The 21640-nt window shown below is 48.4% G+C and overlaps 1 protein-coding gene across 1 annotated transcript in view; it reads left to right on the plus strand.

The window, feature by feature from the left end:
• TNFRSF8 (TNF receptor superfamily member 8) overlaps window positions 1-21640 on the plus strand; it is a 64825-nt gene that overhangs the window by 10564 nt on the left and 32621 nt on the right. Inside the window, exons 2-4 of the mRNA XM_019756324.3 lie at window positions 2583-2670; window positions 11082-11195; window positions 17248-17400. Of these exons, the coding sequence (XP_019611883.3) occupies window positions 2583-2670; window positions 11082-11195; window positions 17248-17400 (355 nt within the window). The remainder of the gene's footprint in view (window positions 1-2582; window positions 2671-11081; window positions 11196-17247; window positions 17401-21640) is intronic.

Here is a 21640-nt window from a genome sequence, read left to right on the forward strand (position 1 = left end):
GGTTGGCAGAATAGCGGACAGTGGGTTGCGGATTGTGTGGCTCCTGCTTCCTGTGTCTCCAACCCAGCCGCCAGCGAGAATATAATGGTATGACTCCCCTATTTATGGCTCCGTGGGTGTTCCTTTTTGGCCTCACCATATCCTGCGTTCTTATGTGGGGAGCGGGACCAGAGACCCGGCGTGACACCCTGCATGACAGTGCTTAATGCACTCTTATAACGGTCAAGAGTCAGTTGACCTGGACTCAGATCCTGACCCTGCCACAAGGTGTGATCTTGGACAGGTCTTTCACTTTTCAATTTCCATGGGAATAGGGTCTCACAGGCTGTGGGTTCAATAACCGCTGTTGTTACTTCTACAACATGTGTGCATTGATTGCATTGACCCCATTTCCTGGGCTTGTAAAACGATGACATCATAGGTAAAAAAAAAAACAAAAAAAACCCACACAAAACATTCCCTACTGTCTCTGCCAAAGAAGGCCAGCTATGCCCCAGCGGCCCAGGGGCATCTGGGGTGGATGTTGGGAGATGGAGCTGAGATGGGCCCAGACCTGCACCCCATCTACATCTGTGGGAATAGCTGGGAGAGCTGGGGTCTACAGGATTATGGGGGCTATCCCTTTACCCCATAAGCCCCACATGGGGACGGAGGACTCCAGTCCTCTCCCCTTCCTTCGTGGGGCTCTGATGGGCTACAGCTGGACATCCTGACCGAGAATCCACCGCCCCTCCGGACAGCAAGAACACAGCGCCCTCTGGTGGCAAACCTTGGACTTACACATATTTAGTTTTAAGCCGCTGTCTCCTTCCTGACACAGTTATTTAGTACACATGTTGTTTTGTACAATAGCTTTATTTATATCTATGTATACACTTATTATTATTATTATTATTATTATTATTACTATTTTCTTTTTCTCTGCCATTTGCAAGTTAGTTGCAGACGTTTTGATCGTTAACCCCTAAATATTTCAGCATGTTTCTTCTACAAGGGTATCTGACATAAACAAGTTATCAAATTCAGACACTCAACATCAGTAGACCGTCTACCTATAAACGGGGTGGTGATCTGGCCCCAAAGAGCTGGGGGTGGCATAAAGGAGGAGATGTGTGACAAGGGAGAGTGATACACAGTACCGTGGATTCCTTCTTTTTCTCTGCACCTTCTACCCCTCCATTGACCTAGGGTGTGGGATCAGAAGGTGAAGGGTAAGCAGCCAAGCACCCCTCGTCTGTCCCCCAGGCGTTGGGGAGTCCATAGCTATCAGTGAGGTGAGCAGGCAGGCCAGGAGGGGAAAACCCAGACCAGGGACCCAGAATTTTCCCCACACTCAGCAGGCCCAATAGGGCCGAACCCTTACACCCTCAGCCCACCCCACTAGTAGGCTTCCGAGCTCACTTGGTGAGATGCTGTGGGTCAGGGAGAACCTTGGATTGTCCCAGCAGACCTCTGCCCCTGGAGAGGCCCCCAGGAGACCCCTGGTTTACTTGAGAACAATGAGCTCCTTCGGGGAGGGAGGGGACCGGGTATATGTGGGTGAAGACCATGCCATGTGACTGGTGGTGTGCAGACGTCAGGCTATACTTATTATCTCAAATTTATGTGGTGACGCTTCAGATGTGCAAAAAAGATAAAAAGAAGAATGTAATCCACACTCCAAGTATCTCCCTTTCAGCTACACTGGCCTCCTGGCTGCTCTCTGAGCATAGCAGACAATTTTATTAATTTTTACTGTTCCCTTGAGTGGAGAGAAGAGTAGAGAAGCCCCTTGGGTCAGCCAGGCCTCTCCCCTCGGGCAGTAAATGGGTTCTGCTCCCCGCCCCCCAAACCAAGGCCCTCCCCATTCATCCCATAAGTGGCCACCATCTCAGAGGCTGAGATATAGAAGTGGGATATTGCTGCCTCCTTCCGTCTCTCCTCCCCTCCCTCCCACCCTCCCTTCCCTGGGGCTCCCTGTCATAAGTCTGCCCAGAAACCTACTTCATGCTCACCTTTCATGGACCAGGAAGGACAAACACTCCTCCCTGAGGTTCTCAGCAGAGCCTTTCCTCTCTTGAACCCTCCGTAACAGACAGGCTTAACTTTCCAAGAGCCCTGGAAACATATGGGTGAGCTGTTAAAAATGCACATTTCTGAAGAAAGTGAGTCTTGACCCTGCTTCAACCATGTACCAAACTGAATCCTAGCAAACATGTTTAGTACAAATTGGTATTACGGGCCTATGCCAGAGGCCAAGTAGGAGGCAACTGAATTAATCCATGGGAGAGAGGATGGGGCTGGGACCAGGCACAGGAGTTGGAAATACTGGTCCAGAGAGGCTGGGAGAACTTGCTGATGGGTTGCATGTGAGCAGGACAAGGGTCTCCAAGGTTTTTGCCTGAGTTATGGGGGGCTGGAGCGGGTTTGAGGGAGATGTGAACTCAGGAGTTTCGTCCTGATTTCTCTTCTGTAAAATGAGGCTTGTTCTCAGACCCGGTCTTGACAGTGAGTGGGGACCCGGCCTCATGGGACCTCAGGGGCTGGAGGGAGGATGGGTGTCTGGGACCCACTCACCCTCACCAATTTGTCCCACTCTCCAGGGTCGAGCCCCCAGAGATGCCAGTCCTGGAGACCCTGGCTGCTACTATGACAAGGCTGCTGGGAAGTGCTATCACCGCTGCCCCACAGGTGAGTCGGGTGCTGGGGCTGGGAATAAGGGGGGATTGGGGAGTGGGAAAGATGGGAGCCAATATCATCATTATCATGTTGACTATAGGTTATGAAGGCCGTCCCTCTGTGACCTTTTGATTTTAATCAATAGCTGCCCTTTATTGAACACGTACTATGTACCTTCACGTGCGTGTCATCGTCTCATCAGAGCCTCACAATTATCCTTTATTATCCCCATTTTGCTGATGAGGCTATTGGGATGCTGCAAGGTTAAGTAACGTGCCCAAGGTCACAGAGCTGGGAAACGGCAGAACTGGCTGAGGCAGGAGTTCAGGGTTCTGTGACCCCAGAGCCTGGGCTATCGACACTCCTGACTGCCCCTCATTTCTGGGCCTGGACACCCTTTGCAGTCCTCATCTTCTCCAGCCCAGAATATGTGTTTGTTCCCGGGCTGCCTGGACTGTAGCTCTCTCGGGGACCAGTCTTACTAGGCGGAGCTGGCTTCCGGGAAGTGTCACCCACCCCCTGCACAGTGATTGGCTCTGACTAGGTTACCAGGAAGTCCTTCCGGAACAGCGGTGTGCCTTGTTCTTCCCACTGTGCAGTGATGCTCAGGCTGGAGGAGGTGAGCAAGTAAAGAGGGGCACAAGGCATTGCCATCCTCTGTGGCTATCATCCAAAGTCCAGAGGTGCGTCCAGTGGCCTTGCCTGGGTGGAGCCTGAGATAAAGCTGAACTCTGGTCTCTGACGTCCGGGAACAAAGACTGATGGGGGAGGAAAGATGTTAGTTAGGCCCATGGAGGGTGTGAGGACTGGATGTGACCTGTTCATCACATCTGCCTCGTGCTTTGAGGACAGAAGGCCACGGGAAGTGGGCGGGCGTCTTCACGATAGGGAGGGTACCCACCTATGATCCTCTGAGGCTCCCAGCATTGCTGTCTGGAGGGTGGTGACAGGCTATGATACACAGGATTACTAAGGGTATGTGGCTGGAGCTGTGCAGGAGCCCCAGTCAGTCTATTCTTAGAACTGTGGCCTCTGCTTCACTCTGCGGCCTGAGCGAGACCATGATCGGGCCACCAAAGGACCGAGAGAAACATTTGGGGAAAGAATTTGATATTTTCTATTCCTAAAAATGATTCATTAGTTATTCATTCAGTAGTCATTATAGGGAAAAAACTAGAACTTTACTGGACTTTCTCGCCTTTGTTTTGGGGCTGAGTGTTGATTCTGAATTATATATCAGGTGGGTCCCTGTGCTTATTTTGATGCTTGGGGCTTCAAGGCCTAACTGGCCAGCAACACCCACCTATGTACCTGCCTGTTCACCTGCCTATCCTTTCGCCCAGTCACTGACTCATCTGCCCGCCCTCCTCCCATCTCCTCAGGCCCCCCTCCTCCCCCACCCATTCCCTTTCCTGTTCTTTCAGTCACCCGTCCCCCATCCATCTATCCATGTGTCTCAGTGGCTCAGGCTGCCATAGCAAAATACCTCAGACTGGGCAGCTTAAACCACAGACATTTATTTTCTCACAGTTCTGGAGGCTACAAATTCAAGATCAAGGTGCTGGCAGGGTTGGTTTCTGGTGAGAAATCTCTTTCTGGCTTTCAGACAGGCACCTTCTCATGGGGGAGAGAGAGAGGGAGGGAGGGAAGAAGGGGGGAGGGAGGGAGGGACAGAGGGAGAGAGGGGGAGGGAGAGAGGGAGAGAGAGAGAGAGAGTGAGAGAGAGAGAGAGAGAGAGAGAGAGAGAGAGAGAGAGAGAGATTTCTCTTCCTCTTCTTATAAGGCCGCCAACACTGTCAGATCAGGGCTCCACTCTTATGACCTCATTTAACCTTAATTACTTCCTAAAAGCCCTGTCTCCAAACACAGTCACATTGAGGGCTAGGGCTTCAACACATGAATTTGTGGGGGACACAGTTTAGTCCATAGCACCTTTCCCCCACCCAACCCTCTCCCATCTGTCTTCCCATCCATCCCCATCTATCTACCCACCACCCTCCAATCCCCCTTTTCATCTATACTTCCACCCATCCATCCAACAATTTTTTATTCCTCCTTCTAATAGTGAGGTCACTTGTCACCTATGCAGCTTTTCCTTCCTTGGTCTTTCTGCAGGAACTGCTGTGCTTGGTGTCCTCTGAACCTACTGTGTGCTTTCAAATCTCTGGGCCTTTGTACATGCCTGTTGGCACCTGGGACACCCTCTGCCACCATCCCCACCTGCTGCAGTCCTAACACTCCTTCCTCCATAAAGCCTTCCCACATCCGCCCAGTGCTGTGTGGCTGGTGGCACACTGTTTCTCTCCAGGCCAAGTGCAGTCAGGGCTCTGGAGTGCAGGGGCCCTCATGTGACTTTCCATAAGACCCACAGTCCCAGCTGCAGGGATAAAGACAGACACTTCCTTCCTCATTCACCAGCCCCCTGGATCCCAGCTTGGTGAGGTCTTGAGAGACAGACATCCTGGTGGCAGCCTCCCCCACTTAGATGCTATGACTGGGAAGAGGGGGCTCCCTTCCCCCCATGTGCCTTCCCCAAGGCCCGGTGACTAGGGTTAGCTAAGCATGTCATGCTGCTGTGGTGGGCGGGGCATTTTGGTGGAGTTTTATTGACCTTGTGCTTCTGGGCAGGCAAGAAAGGAAAAACGAAAAACCCACAAAAACCCCTTCCTCGGTTTCTTGGGGAAATTTCTGACATTTTGCCCGCCCTCTACCATCAGTGCTCAGCTGTTTGGCAGGCTTTACACGGGGGCGGGTTGGTGGAGGAAGGAAACGGGAAGACCTTTGAGACTGAGTTTAGATGTCTTGAATCCCTCCTCTCACCCAGGCCGGTAGGGCCCTTTCTAGCATCGTTGACAGCTGATCCTCGGTCCTCTGCTTACACACCCTCAGTGACAGGAAGCTCGCTCACTGTTCTGTAACAATTACCAGTGATGGAGCATGGTTCCTGTCAGCCACGGTTTGTGCTGAGCCCTTTCCCTACACATCAGCTGCCTGAACCCAGATGGCAAACCCAGAGAGGAAACTTGAACATGCCAGGGTTCAGGGATTTGTCCATGGTCACGTGCTAGTAAGTGGCTCAGGGTGGGGGCAGGGGGGGTTTGAACGTGGCCGGCTAACTTGAAACCCCAAATGCTTTAGTCTTATTTATTTATTTATTTATTTATTTAGAGGGCCATGCTCTTTTTTTTTTTTTTTTTTTTTTTTTTTTTTAATTGGGGAAGGGGAACAGGACTTTATTGGGGAACAGTGTGTACTTCCAGGCCTTTTTTCCAAGTCAAGTTGTAGTCCTTTCAATCTCAGTGGTGGAGGGTGCCGTTTAGCTTCAAATTGTTGTCCTTTTAGTCTTAGTTGTGGAGGGCGCAGCTCAGCTCCAGGTCCAGTCGTCGTTTTCTAGTTACAGGGGGCACAGCCCACCATCCCCTGCGGGAGTCGAACTGGCAACGTTGTGGTTGAGAGGATGCACTCCAACCAAATGAGCCATCTGGGAGGCAGCTCAGCTCAAGGTGCCGTGTTCAATGTTAGTTGCAGGGGGCGGAGCCTACCATCCCTTGCGGGACTCGAGGGATTGAACTGGCAACCTTGTGGTTGAGAGCCCACTGGCCCATGTGGGAATCGAACCGGCAGCCTTTGGCGTTAGGAGCATGGAGCTCTAACCACCTGAGCCATCGGCTGGCCCCGCTTTAGTCTTATTTGTATTGACCCCCAAGGCATTGTCTTTTGGCGGCCACAGAGCATATCAGGCAAGAGCCCACGGGGGGCTACAAACCCCTCATTATTCTGCACCCTGCTTCCTGGATACCCTCTTTCACTCCCCATAGGAAGGGATCTCCCTGCAGATGTGCAAGGCCTACCCAGGCCTGGTGTCAGGCGGAGACCATGGTTTGTTTGGGGCCAGGTGGGAGTGTCCCATGTTCTCCCAGGAGCTGAGGGTTTCTCCAAGGGCTGTGAGCAGGAGGGAGGAAGAGGAGGCGACCTTCCTTGCCTGCCTGCCCTTGGCCAAGTTGACTCCCTCCCCAGGCTGTGGTTCTCCTTCAGGCAACAGGAGGGACACTTGACAGACATGTTTCAGCCCCAATTCCAAAGCCAAAAAGAAAGCCTCTGATGGCTCAAATAAGTCCCAATGTCCACCTCTGCTCTGGTTCCCCAAGGCCAGGACTGTCCTGGACTACTGCTGGGGAAGCGGGTGGGAGAGTTCATCAAGAAGGGCAGCCTGGGGCCTGGGAAGCCCTTCAACATATGTGTCTGCTGCAACAGGCTATTAGAACCTGGGGCGGTGCTGCTGGGAGCCGTGGGGACATATTCCTGGGGGGCCTAACCTAGTTGGAGCATTCAGGGGGGGTTTTCTTGAGCTGTTGGCATCTAAAGGAGTCCTAAGGATGAGCAGGAGTGTCCCAGGCCAAGGTGGAGCGGGGGTTTGCTCTGGTTAGAGGGCACAGAATGTGCCAAGGCCGGGCACTGGGCGTGACGGGGAGCGGGGGAGGGGAAGATGGAGGGCCTGGGTCTCAGGCTCCGTGAGGGGAGTTTCTGGGCCAAAGCAGCTGTGACTGGGTGGCCTGCCCGCCCCGATGCGGAACCAGAGGTGAGAGGCAGTGACAGGAAATTTGGACAAACTTGAGAACATCTGGAGTGGATAAGGCGCTGACCAGAGACTGGGAGTAGAGTATGGCCAGAGGCAGGGCACGGCAGAGGGACACTTGGGAACCAGTTCTAAGAGCCCCACCACAACTCGGAAACCTTTCTTAAGGTTTCTGATTAGGAAAGTGATACTCAGGGAACGAGATCTCTGTGGAAAATGGGAAAAGAAGAAAAGAGAAAATAAACACTCATAATTCTTCTGCTCCCTCTGCCCCAGCCCCCGTGGCTTTTATGTTCTTTGCACAACATAAAAGCATGGTTCTTTGAAGCCATGCTTCATCCCCCCTCGCGGCCTTTGCACTAGCAGCGCCCTCTGCCTGGAATGCTCTCCTCCAGCTCTCTGGGCCGCTGCCACCGCCTTCAGTCCCCTGGGACTCAGTGAGGCCACCAGCCCACACTCCCTAGAGCTCTTCTCTCCGTTCCGTGTGGACTTTCCTACTCGTAGCTGCTTTATTTTCTTCAGTTTGTACCCACATTGGGAACCAACTTGCAAATTTCTTTCTTTTTTTAATTTTTATTTTTATTGGGGAATATTGGGGAACAGTGTGTTTTTCTAGGACCCATCAGCTCCACGTCAAGTCGTTGTTTCGATCTAGTTGTGGAGGGCGCAGCTCACTGGCCCATGTGGGAATTGGACCAGCGACCTTGGTGTGATGAACACCTCTCTCTAACCACCGAGCCAACTGGCTGCCCGCTAATTTCTTTCTTGACTTGCTTGTCTCTGTTCCCCAAGCTGCTGTAAGCTCGATGGGAGTAGTTCTGGCATAAAAGTGGTGCTCAGTAACCGAGTTAAGTGAAAAAACAATCCCGCTACCAAATTGTCACACTGAGCCCTTGGATGTATTTTCTGAAGAAGAGGGTTTCTGAGGTCCAGCCCAGGGCAGCCCCTGGCACCGAGAGGCAATTTTAAAGGGGCCCAGAAAGGGGATCGGGATGGCGTCCGATGATCAGGAAAGTTCCATAAGGCTGACTTGGCTGGATGCGAAGGGCTCCCAGCGGGTACACATGGAGATAGAGGAGCATTTCAGTCTGGGCAAAGAACATGTGTATTAGTTTCCTAGGGTTGCCATTAACAAAGTACCACACACTGAGTGTCTTAAGCTACAGAAATTAATCGTCTCTTAGTTACAGAGGCTAGAAATCCGAGACCAATGCGTTGGCAGGGTCATGCTCCCTCTGAAGGCTCTAGGGAAGGTTCTGGCCTCTCTCCTACCTTCTGGTAGTTCCTTGGCTTGTGGCCACCTGATTGCAATCTTCACGGGGCCATATCCCTGTATGCATGTTGGTCTCTGTGTCCAAATTTCCCCTTTTTTATAAAGATACCAGTCATATTGGATAAGGGCCCACCCTAATGACCTCATTTTAACTTGCGTACCTCTGTAAGGACCCTATCTCCAAATAAAATCACATTCTGAGATACTAGGAGTTAGGACTTCAGCATATATATTTTTGAGGGTGATATAATTCAACCCATAACAACATTCCAGGATACATGAGGGGTATCAGAGGAAAGACGAATGTGCCCAGGTTGACTGAAGCATAGAGTGTATGCAGTGAGTGATACACAACAATACCAGACCAGGAGTCTGGAGACAGAGTGTGGCCTGGCAGTGCCAGGCTGAGGACTCTATTGATTAGGTTGGCAGAACATGTATTGATCAAATATGTGCCAGGCCCAGTGATACAGTGAGCAGAAATGGAAAGATCCATCCTGGAAGAGCTGACATTCACAGGGGGAATTCAGACACTCAGACAATTTATCCCACAAATAATTGTGCAATTACAACAGGAGAGCGAGGTACATAGGTCTCTGACGGTTTATGACAGTGGTCCTGATCAAGTTGCTGAGGAAGTGATGTCTCCACTAGGATGTGAAGGCCGAGTGGGAGTTTACTGGGGGGAAAGGGAAGGGAGCATTCCTGGCAGAGGCCCAGCTTGTGCAAAGGCCCTGGGGGCAGAAGGGAGCATGGCCTTTTGGGGAACAGGGAGCCTTCGTATGGTTAGAGATCAGAGAGCAAGGGGGATAGGGGTGGGCAGAACCTCATTAGCCATGGTAAGGACCTAGGCCTCTATCAGTCACAAGAAGCCTTTGAAAGTTTTAGGCAAGGAGTAATGGCATCAGATGTATCCCTCTAAGACCACTGGGGAGCAGCTATTGAAGTGTTCTGAGCCAGAGGGTATCAGCCATCAAGCTAATATTTTTGAGAGGAACTTGCATACGATTTTAGAGCAGAGGCTCATGGACTCCCCAGGGTCCAAGGGTAGATTTCATGGGGGCGGTGTGCCTGAATGAGTGTGCTTATTTTCATTAGCCTCTAACTAAAATTTCCTTTATGAATTCCTTCCATTATGAATTAAGGCAAAGAAGCACAGTGGTAATAGTAGTCCTTGCAGTTTCTCCATCAGTAGAAATCAGATGGTCTCATATTATATTACAATTATATCACAATTGCTGCAGGTATCATGAAACACTCTTTATCCTCATCACTACTTTTAAAGTATGGTAGTTATTAGATCTTATTGAATGCGTTTACAAAAATAACACATATTACTGTTAAATTATTTTGTTTAATGCTTTAATATCTGTATTCCAACATAGCTGGGTTCCTTTGTAATCCTATGTATTTTATTTTATACTCTTAAAAACATGATTCTGAACAGTATCCACAGGTTTCCCCCAAATGACTAAGGGGCACAAGAAATGTTGAGAATCCTTGGTCTAGATTCTTTTGGTTGTAACTAACAGAAGCCTAACTCACTTAGGCCCAAACAAGACAAGAGACATAATTGGCTCAATGACAGAGAAGCCCATGGCACCATCAATTCAGGTCTGAATGATGTCATCAGGAATCCATTTCTCTGCGTCTGTGGCCGCTGAGTTGCCTCCTTCTCAGGTGGGCCCTGCTCAAACAACAGCAGCCATGATCCGGCAGCTCTGGGCTTAAACTGCCCTTTCAACCTGAAATCCAATGTAAAAAGAGGGGCTCTTTCCTGGTAGCTTTTGTGAAACTCTCAGAGATGACGCTCGTTGGCAGGCATGGGTCATGTGCCCATGAACCAATCACAGTGATGAGGGAGATGTACTCTGATTGGCCTGCCTGGGTCATGTGCTCGTCCTGGAAGCAGGCTGTGAGAAGCATCCTGGCTAGAACATCAGACAGAGAGGGAGCAGGGCAGATGAACATCCTGCGGACAGCCAGTATCCCCACCCTTTTGCCTCATGGATTCGGTCTCAAAGTCATGCATCTCCCATCCCTGTACCCTGGAAGTCAGGGTCTGCGGGGTGATTTGTGTGCCTCTCAGTCAGGCTGGATTGGGCTCCTCATGGTCTGTGGACTATGGCTCCCCAGTTCCGACCTGCCAGGAACGATAACAACCAGAGCTCAGCCAGTGCTTGCTGTGTCCCAGGGCTGCTGTAGGACTTTACACGTGTTTGTCTTCACAATCCCTTTAATCCTTTCAACAAGCCTAGGAGGTTCATCCTATTATTAACTGAATCGTGCCCAGGAGGTCATTGTGACTTGCCCAAAACCACGCAGTTGGCATGTGGCAGCCTGGACTCCCAGGGCCAGCTCTTCTCCCTGACCCGTGCTGCTGCTTCCGCCTGCCTGCCGAGGTCTGTCCTCTTGGGCATCAGTACCTCCAACTGTAACACAAGAGTTGCACCGCCATGTTTGGGGGTCTAGAGGTGTTGCTGGGAAGGGCTTCAGAGATGAGAGGTGGAGGGTGGGGAGGTGAGGTCTTTGCTGACGTGGCCTGGCCTGGAGCTTCTCTCCTTCTTTTTCCAGAGCTGTCCCTGAAGCAGCTGTGCCCGCAGGGCCCATCTGACTGCAGGAAGCAGTGTGGGCAGGACTACTACTTGGACCAGGAGTGTCGGTGCGTAGCCTGCGTGAGCTGTGAAGGTAAGACTTGTCCTCTGGACGGTGGGGATCCTCAAGATTGGGTGACTACTCTGAATGGACCTCCTGGTGCCTCAGTTTACCCCCCGGATTTGTGAACTGATATCGGCCATGATGTTTTGCATCTATACTTTTTGGAGAAACTTAGTTATGTTTCCTCAAGAGACGGACTCACATTTATTGAGTTTAATCTTCCCAAAACCACCAGGGGAAGGTTGGGTTCTTTTCTTATCCCTGCTCTACAGTGAGGAAACTGAGGCTTAGGGAGATTAAGGGACTTTTCAACGTTACAAAACTCCGGTAAGAGGCCCAAGTGGAGTTTGAGCTCATGGTCTGACATCAAGAGCTGTGTTTTTTCCCTGAGACCACTGTGCTTCCAGGAGAACTCTTTCAATAGTGCTTTTGTTGTTAATTTCTTATGATGGGTAATGAATGTGGTTTGTGGGCTGTCTGGTGTTTGTTTTGCTTTTGTGTGGATTTTTTGGGAAATGGGGTGGGAAAATTTGTTGAGATTTCTTGGCTTAATAAACATTCATATTTTTTAGCACGTTTAGTGTGTTTTGAAAAAAATGTGTATTCTGTTTGTGGCCTACACAATTCTACATATACCTATTAGATCAAGTTTGTTAATTGTATTATTTAAATAATATACATTCTTATTTTTGTCACCTTCACAGGGGTTGATTTCTGAGATGGATCTATTAAAAATCTAGCTCCCTTTATGCTTGTATTTTTATCAGATTTTCATTGTGTTCTAGTTTTGCTTTATATATATATATATATATATATATATATATATATATATATATATGTCAAAGCTACGTTATTAGGTATAATGTTCATGAATATTATGTTTTCTTGGTGAGTTGGACTTTTTATCATCATGAAATATAGTTCTTTGTCCCTTATAGTGTGTTTGCCTTAATTCCATTTTTGTTGGATATTAGTATTGTCGTTCTTTATTTATGTCAGCATTTCGCTGCTATAGCTTTAAATTTTTAAAATCAATGACTGCATCATTTTATTAAGTGAAAGTTATATGTGTTCACTATCAAAAATTTAAAAAATTCAAGCAATACAGAAGTGTAAGGAAGAAAGCCAACTCTCCCTCCCCCATCACTGGATGACTGACATTTCTCTGTATATCTATATATAGAGAAAAAATGGATAGGTTAGTAGCCAGACTATACAACCATAGAAAGAAGGAATTTTAAGAGGATGGCATCATACTATTTATGGCATTAAAATGATTACATTTAATGTTATGCAAATGTATCAGGAAGAAGCTAAAGTGAAGAAACTAAACTATCACAAGAGACAGTATTTCCTATAAAAAAAGAAACCCTCTAAAGTTAAGAAAAGAGGTTATGAAAATCAATAAGCAGTCAGGAATCATTTAAGGAACCAATAACTCTTGTGTTAAAGTCATATTCTACTTGTTAAAAATTTTGGGACGGTGTAGAGTAGATTGGCTCCCTGTAATGAAAAATGAAATAATTAAGCTTACCGGCCTCCCCGCTTTCTTCCTGATTTTCATTGCTTACATAGTTTTACTTTGTCGTAGTCAATGATGTTTATAGCCTTTTCTGTGACCCTAAGTCCTTGGCATGTTAGCTTTACTTTGCTCTTTACATTTATTCATTGTGCACTTTGAGTACATTTACCACCGCTTCTCTATTCCTGAATTTCTCATTTAGATTTATTGCTTAATTTCACAGTCATGTGGATTTTTCAGGAAGGACTCACCTTCGCACCTTCCTTGACTTTTTTCATGCTGGAGAGTGGTTTACTGCCTTTATACTTGAATGACAACTTGGGCAGGTATAATGTTATTCCTGGGACATGTTTTCCCCAGAACTTTGTAAGCACTGGTGCATTGTCTTCTTGTGATTGGTGTTGCTGTGGCGGGGTCTGCAATCAGCCTTCTTTTTTCCTCTTTGTAGGAGACTGCAAGAATAATTCTGGCTTTATCCTTAAGGACCAAAAATGTCGCCAGAATATGCCTTGTTTGGAAACAAGGCATATTAATTGTTGGGAAACACAATTCTTCCTGGTGTCTGGTTTGTCTTTTCTATCTGCAGATCTAGTTCTTTCTTCATTCCAGGGAAATTGACATGGATTTTTCTCTCTGTTAAATACATATATTTCAATGTGAACTTTATGGACTGACGTTATTCTTATGTTTGATTATCTTTCGTCCTTGTCTACCAACTTCTTTAACTGCATTAACATCTTTGTCTTTTTACTTTGCATTCACTGGTATTTTCTCAAAATCTTTTCTTTATGCCATTAACTCAGTTTTCTGTTTAATCTCCTGCTTCTTGCCTCCCAGTATCCCCAGCGCCCCCAGGACGTTGATATTTTATTGATCGGATTTCTAATGTTGGTGCTGTACATCTCAGTTTTTTCTTTTGTTTTTTGTTTGTTTGTTTTTAGCTCTTCCTTCTTATCTCATCCTTTAAAAAAAAATCATCTCTTCTTTGTGTTCTTCCTTTACTGAACTTACATTCTTAGTAAGTTCCTTTAGGGTGTGAAGCACTCTTTGATTGTTTCTATTTGTTTTAGACTGGGTTCTTAGTCTTTGTAAACTGTATAGTCCTATCTTTTTCAGATCTTTCTCTTGTTTACCTTCCCTCTTTCTTCCCTTGCTTCTTTCCTGCTATAGCATGTTTGCAGAGTTGCCTTGTAACAGCTTGCCTTCTAGCTCAGGCTTAACCTTTATGTCCTGATACAGGGGGTGTGATTTCCCCTTTATGCCTGCCCCATCTCACTGGCCTCTAGTTTGTCTTCTCAGCTCAGAGTTTCAGCTGAGGACTGAGTATTACTTTTAAAAAATTGTGGGCGACCAGTTAGCTCAGTTGGTTAGAGCGCGGTGCTTTTAACAACAAGGTTGCTGGTTCGATTCCCGCATGGGCCACTGTGAGCTGTGCCCTCCAAAACTAGATTGCAACAATTACTTGACTTAGAGCTGATGGGTCCTGGAAAAACACACTTAAAATAAATAAAAATTAAAAAAAAAAATTGTAGTAAAATATGCATAACATAAAATTTCTCATGTTAGCCATTTTTAAGTGTACTGTTCAGTGGCATTAAGTGCATTCACATTTGGGGGCACCCATCACCATCGTTCAGCTCCACAACTTTTTTTATCTGTCTCAACTGAAACTCTGTTCCCATTAAACATTAGCTCCCCATCCGTCCAACCCCATCCCCCAGCCTTTGGCAACTGCCATTCTAGCTTCTGTGAATTTGACTGCATGATCTACCATATTTTGTGTGTCCATTCATGTCGATGGACAGTTGGGTTGTCCCACCTTTTAACTATTGTGAATAATGCTGCTGAGAACATGGTTGTACAAATGTCTGTTCAAGTCCCTGCTTTCAATTCTTTTGTGTGTATATTCAGCAGTGGAATTGCTGATCATGTGGTAATTCTACGTTTAATTTCGTAAAGAATCTTGAGTGTTCCTTTTGAAACTCATTTGAGGAGTCTGGAGGAGTCTGCGGGCCTGGGTGGAGGCAGCATGCAGCCAGACATGGGATTTTCGAAGGGATCTGCTTTCCCTTCTGTCAGATAGTCCTTATCACTGCTCCTGCTGCTTAGAAAGGGGTGTATCCCACTCCTGGGGATTCTGCTCATTTCCTCCACTTGGCCCGGCTTCCCTGAAGTGGACAAGTCCAGGCAGTCTTTTCCACCTCTGCCCAGGCCAGTGACATTGTGTGCGGCTGTTATTCTGAGGGTTTTTCCTTTAGTTTTTCAGGGATGTTGACTCACTACCCTCAGAATGCTTCTCTCCAGATTTTTGAGAATTCTCAGGATTTATTCTCTCTTCAGTACAGCTTCTGGGGTGCAGGTGAGACTTAGGGGCTACACCAGGGTCGCTATGGCAAGCAAGAGAAAGTTAAGAGTCTTAGAGATGGTTTCAAGGGCCAGGCTTGGGAGAGGAATTTTATCACTGCTGCCCACATCTTATTGGCCAGAACCCAGTCAAATGACCTCAACACAACTGCAAAGGGAGGCTGGGAAATGTAGTCTTTTTTGAGCCTAGGTGAAAGAGTAATCAGTGAACACAGCATTATGCTCCAGGGACTCTTTTTATAGCTGCAATTTCCGTTTTCATCTTTGAGAATAGTACTTATACTGATTCTAAAGACTTGTTCTGTTTTCTATCTGCTTCCTCAAGCGTTAGTTCTCGTTGAGTTTGGGGCTCTTTTTTCCTTGGTGCTGGTTTTCCCCTGTGTTTGGTGACTTCTAGTCCTGTACATTGTGTCTCATGACTCATGTGGCTTGTGAAACCCAGCTCCGATGGCTGGTAAGCTGGTGGTGCGGGGTGCCAGGCAGGGTCTGCCAGTGGCTGGTCATCTGGGTCTTAGGGTCCTTTCCTCCCAGGTTGACCAGCCCCAGAGCGCTGCCCAGCTCACCTCACCCAGGAGCCTCTTTGGGGAGATACTTGGCTTCTAGTTCCGTGGCATAAGTGGATGAGCAGTCTGGTGACATTGCCCCATCTGGATGCTCCTGCTGCACTCCCTATCAGATTCCCTAGGGCTGGCCCCTGCCATGCACCCACTCTGGAGAGGCACCCACTCCAGAGCCTCTCCCAGCATAATCCTCTTGGCCGTATTTGGGGCTGTGGTCTCCTTCTTCCACCCATGCCCATCTGCCTTCCATATTTCAGGAAGTCTTCAGTTCTGGTTAACCAAGGAGGCCCCTTGTTGGTTTCCAGGGATGTTCGCTTTAATTAACTAATTAATTAATTAATTACCAGTGACCTTTTTCTATTGAGATAAAACTCATCATTTTAAAGTATACAATGCAGTGGTTTTATTATGTTCACAATATACAACCACCACTACTGTCTAATTCCAGAACTTCCACTTCCCCAAAAAGAAACTCCTTACCTCCCAAATTCTTTCCTCCTCCCATCTACGAATTTCTGTCTCTATGAACTTGCCTACTTTGGGCGTTTCATATAAATGGAACCATGCAGTCTGTGGCTTTTAGTGTCCAGCTTCCTTTCCTTTGCATAATGTCTTCAAGATTCATCCATGTTGTCGCGTGTGTCAGGATGTCATTCCTTTTTATGGCAGAATAATACTGCATTGTGTGGACAGACCACATTTTGTGTATTGTGATGGGCCTTTGGGTTACTTCTACTTTTTGGCTATTATGAATAATGCTGCTATGAACATTCATGTACAATTGCTAGTGTGGACATACGTTTTCTGGCCATTTATATATCTTCTCTGAAGAAACATTTTCTTAAATCCTTGGCTCACTAGAAAAACAATTAATAGACTTTTTAAAAAAGAACAATTTTAGATTTATAGAAAAATTAAGCAGAAAATACAGAGAGTTCCCATATGCCCCCTCTCCTTCACCTGGTCCCCCTGGTTCCCCTGTTATCAGCATCTTGCATTAGTGGGGTACAGTGTTATAGTTGATGCACTGGTATTGGTACGTTATTAACTAAAGTTCATAGTTTAAGGTTTACTCTTGGTATTGTACGTTCTATGGTTTTTGACAAATGTATAATGTCATTGATCCACTATTGCTGTATCATACAGAGTAGTTTCACTGCCCTAAAATTCCTCTGCTCTGTCCATTCATCCTCCCCCACCCTTTCCCACTGAACCTTGGCAACTGTTGATCTTCTTACTGTCTCTATAGTTTTGTCTTTTCCAGAATGTCATGTAGTTGGAATCACAGTATGTAACCGTTTCAAATTGGCTTCTTTTACTTAGAAATATTCATTTAATGTCCCTTCTTTTTTGCCTATTTTAAAACTGGGATATTAATTTATGTTTAATACCATTTTAGTGATCTCCAGGGATGTGGGTTGAGAGGTGGAGGCTGCCTCAGGGACCCCACCGGCCCTCTTGTTCTCATCTAAAGAATACTCTGGAAAGAAAGGCTGAGCATGCCGGCTGCCCTGCCCAGCTGAAAGCCACAGCAGCATCCTCTCTCGCGTGTGGGACTGTCCCTGGGGGGAGGGTCCTCTGGACCCCTTCCCTCGTCCTCCCTCTGTCCTCTGTGACCCTTCTCTATGTCCCTTAGATGACCTCGTGGAGAAGAAGCCGTGTTCATGGAACTCCTCCCGTGTCTGCGAGTGCCGGGCTGGCATGTTCTGTGCCACAACAGCCATCAACTCCTGTGCCCGCTGCTTCCCCCACTCCATCTGCCCCACAGGGATGATTGTCAAGTTCCCAGGTAAGTACCCCACCCTCAGCCCAGGACCAAGACCTGTGCTGATGCCGCCTCCCCCATCCTGACCTCCAGGTGACTTCCCACCTCCCACTTCCTCCTGCCTGTGGGACAGATCACATCTCCTTTCAGGATGATACACCAGGCACCCAGAACCCCCTGCTGCCCCTTCCCCTCACCTGGGTTCGAGGCTCAGAGACCCTGGTGGCCCAAGGTGCAGGCCTGGCTGGAAGAGGTCTTGGGTTGGTTTGAGCCTTGGGGCAAAATTCTCTGATGCTTGATAAACAAGAAAGAAACCTCAAGTCTGTGTCCTGGGAGTTTTCCAGATGAGGTCTGGTTTCCCTGTTTCACAATCAAAGCTGTGGGGACAGAGTCCCAGAGAACAGTTTCCAGGCTCTTGGCCTCACGTGAAAAGGTGCTGACTCGGGTAGTAGATGGCCATCAGCTGTAACCAGTTAGCCGATTAGCCACTGATATAACTGCTGTGGCTGCGTTGGTTTGTTAGTTGGTTGGCAGGCAGAGAAGCGGACAGCAGGTTGCAGGTCGTGTGGATCCTCCAGTGAGACTATAGTGGTATGACTCCCCTATCTATGGCTCCGTGGGTGTTCCTTTTTGGCCTAGCCATATCTTGCATTCTTATGTGGGGAGTGGGACCAGAGACCCCGCAGGCCGCCCCACACGACAGAGGCCTTGGAAGGTAGTTGGAGGAGCCAAGAGATTGGGCACCAGGATCAAGATGGAGATCTTAGGTTTCTTTTCCAATTTGCTATGTGACCGCAGGCAAGTTACTTATCTTCTCTGGGCTTCTAATTTTCTGACAGTACAAGGAGGGTCAGTGGCCAGAGAGGTGATCAGAGCCACAGAGTCTGTGTGGGTGGCATTGAGAGTACCTTTCAAAAGGGAGGCATGGAGCGTGGGTGGGCTTTGGACCACAGCCCAGAAGAGATGCCAAGCCACACAGGGGACACAGGGAGGGAACAAGATGGGATCAGAGGGAACCATGTCCACTGGGGAGAAAAGTGCCAACACTGAGCCCATGATCTCTTCACCCAACCTGGTTCTTTTCCGAAGCCCCCTCCCACTCCCTTCTCCCCTACCCTCCTTCCTTCCTCCTTTCCCTCACTCATACCCCTCCACAGCCAGCCCAACCCGCAGTCCCGTAGATTTTGCCTCCAATTCTTTCTCCAGTTCCCCACCCCGCAATTGCTCCCTTATGGCAGACAGCCAGAGCCTCCCTTGCAAAAACCAAATCAGATTGTGTTGTATGTGTTTCTTTTCTTCACACACACACTTGCCTGAAACATTTAGTATCTTCCCATTACTCTAACGATAAGGGCATGATGCTTTGGTAAAAGAGAACAGGTTTTCTTTTGTTTGTTTTTAAAATCTTTTTTCCCCCCCTTCTTCGGCCTCCCCCCCCACTCCGGTTCAAGCCGTTGTTTCTCAGTCTAGCTGTGTAGGACACAGCTCCCTGGCCCATGCTGGTGTTATGACCCTTGCACTCCCCCTGGCTGAGGCAGTTGGTTGCCGGTCGTCAGTCGGCCACTTACAGCAGCTCATGGCAGCTCTCGCTGGCTGTTGGCCGCTCACAGTGGCTTCTGGCCACTCACGCTGGCCACCAGCCGCTCCTGGCAGCACACAGTAGCCCATGGCAGGCAGCACACAGCGGATCACACCGACCTCCAGCTGCCCACAGCAGCCCAGCTCCAGGGAGAGCTGTTGTTCACAATCTTAGCTGTAGAGGGCGCAGCTTACTTGCCCATGTGGGAATCGAACAAGCGACCTCAGTGCTCCGGTGTTAGGAGCACCCTGCTCCAAACACCTGAGCCACCGGGCCGGCCCGAGAACAGGTTTTTTTAGGGGACTTCTTTTTTTTTTTTTTTTTTAAGTCTGCCCTTTATCATTTCTGGGTTGGCTCGCTTAGTGGGCTCCAAGTCTGGGATATATGAAGCAAAGAGAAAACCCAAAAGACTCAGCACTGTGTCGTTCCTCCTGGGGTCCCCAGGCTCTTCCGGATCTGCCTTTTTCTCTCCACCTCTCAGTTTTGGTTTTATGCATAAGGTCCAGGGCTTTTAACTGTGCCTAGTGAGACGCAGAGGGTAAAGTGCATCCTCCAGGACGGGACTTAACACGACCCTACCTACGTGGTGTGACCCCTCCTTCCTCCAGCCTCAGCTTTCAGCACCAGCCCCTCACTCTCTGGGCCCCACCTGGTCTGTCTTATTTTAGTATGGACGAGCAGTGCTTCTCCCTTCTATCAGGCTTTTGCTCATGCTGTTCCCTCTGTCTGGGACAACCTTCCCTCCCCATTCACTTAGTTAATGCCTACTCAGCCTTGAGCTGGGTCATGCGAAACGCTCTGCTAAGGGACACGCAGCAGCCGGTCACCTGCAAGCAGGGGCAGGATAGTGGAGTGGAAAGTGCTCTGGACCAGGCATCTGATAACTGAGGTTTTGTATAGCCATCTATGGTGCATATTCCCACCCCTTTCTGGACCTCAGTCTCCCTGTCTGTCAAATGCGGAGGTGTGACTAGAAGGCCCTGGGGATCCCTTTCCAGCTCAGAAATTCTTGTATCTCTGTGAGAAGTAACCTTGAGTTCAGTTGTTCCAACCGGGGCTGGTGGATCAGCTCAGGCCGGCGAGGCTCTCTCAGTGGTATTCCTGTGACTGCCACACGGTGGCGCCATAGGCCTCTCTTTACTGCCCCCAGACACGAGCTGCCCCAGGAGGTCCTGCTGGCCGGCAGCTTGACCGTTGAGCACTTAAAATGTGTCCAGTCACAGTGAGACATGCTTCAGTATAGAGTATGCACTGGATTTCAAATACTTAGTATAGATAATGTAAAACATCTTGTTAATTATTTTTTATATTGATTACCTGCTGACATAATATTTTAGGTCTATTGAGTTAAATACATTATTTAAATTAATCTCACGTGTTCCTTTTTACTTTTTTTAATGTGGCTACTAGGAAATTTGAAGTGACCTGTATGACTCACCTCATATTTCTATACAATGCCGCTTTGGCTGCCAAGTCCTGGCTAACTTCTAGATTCCCCCTGTGGACTCCCCCACGGGCAACACCCAGAGCCTCCGTCTCTCCAGCTATGAAAAAGAAAGTAGTAGTTTCTGCTTCAGATTCAGCTCTTAGCTAAGCTCCACGCTAAGAGCTTGCCTAGGCTCTCTCCTGAAATTCTCAAAGCTCCATAGGGCAGACTGGATTAGCCCCATTTTACAAGTGAGAACATTGAGGGCCAGAGACAAGTTCCTTATCTTCTCTGGGCTTCTAATTTTCTGACAGTACAAGGAGGGTCAGTGGCCAGAGAGGTGATCAGGGCCACAGAGTCTGTGTGGCTGGCATCGAGAGTACCTTTCAAAAGGGAGGCATGGGGAGTGGATGGGCTTTGGACCACAGCCCAGAAGGGATGCCACAGCCACACAGGGGACACGGGGAGGGAGCAAGATGGGATCAGAGGGAGCCATGTCCACTGGGGAGAAAAGTGCCCACACTGAGCCCATGATCTCTTCACCCAACCTGGTTCTTTTCCGAAGCCCCCTCCCACTCCCCTCTCCCCCACCCTCCTTCCTTCCTCCTTTCCCTCACTCATACCCCTCCACAGCCAGTCCAATCTGCAGTCCCGTAGATTTTGCCTCCAATTCTTTTGCCAGTTCCCCACCCTGCAATGAGGCAGGTTGCTCAGGACCACAGAGCAGAGCCTCTCTCAGCCAGGGTTTGAATGTCACCCCCAGATCTTGTCACCCCACCACACTGCAGACACACAAGGTAAGTCAGCATTGCTCGTACCTACCTCCACTGCAAACATCAGATCATATCGCACACGTGGGGGTCACTGTCAAAGTGCTGGGCAAGGGTCCAGAAGAGGAAAAGGGATTTACTGGCATTGATTTGTTGGCATTTACTGTATGTCACACCGTGTGATAGGCACATAAGGTACACTGATTGTTTATCCTTGTGAAGAGTGTAGTATTATAATCATTTGACTTGCCTGGCTCAGCTAGGACGTGACAGAGGTGACAGGCGAACTCAGGTCCACTTGATAGGAAGTGTTGTGTGTTTTCCTCCCCACTCTGCCTCTACCCAGTCATCTTCAGGACTCTCTGGGTTTCAAGTAACAAAGTCTGAAATATTTTTGGCTCATGTAACTGAAAAGTCTGGGGAATAGCTCTGAATAGCTTCAGGAATGGCTGGATCCAGGAGCTCTGCCTTTTCCTACCTCTCATCTCT

The sequence above is a fragment of the Rhinolophus sinicus genome, chromosome 14 (assembly GCF_057876585.1).
Source record: "Rhinolophus sinicus isolate RSI-liver-muscle chromosome 14, RSI-T2T, whole genome shotgun sequence".
NCBI classification, from domain to species: Eukaryota; Metazoa; Chordata; class Mammalia; order Chiroptera; family Rhinolophidae; genus Rhinolophus; species Rhinolophus sinicus.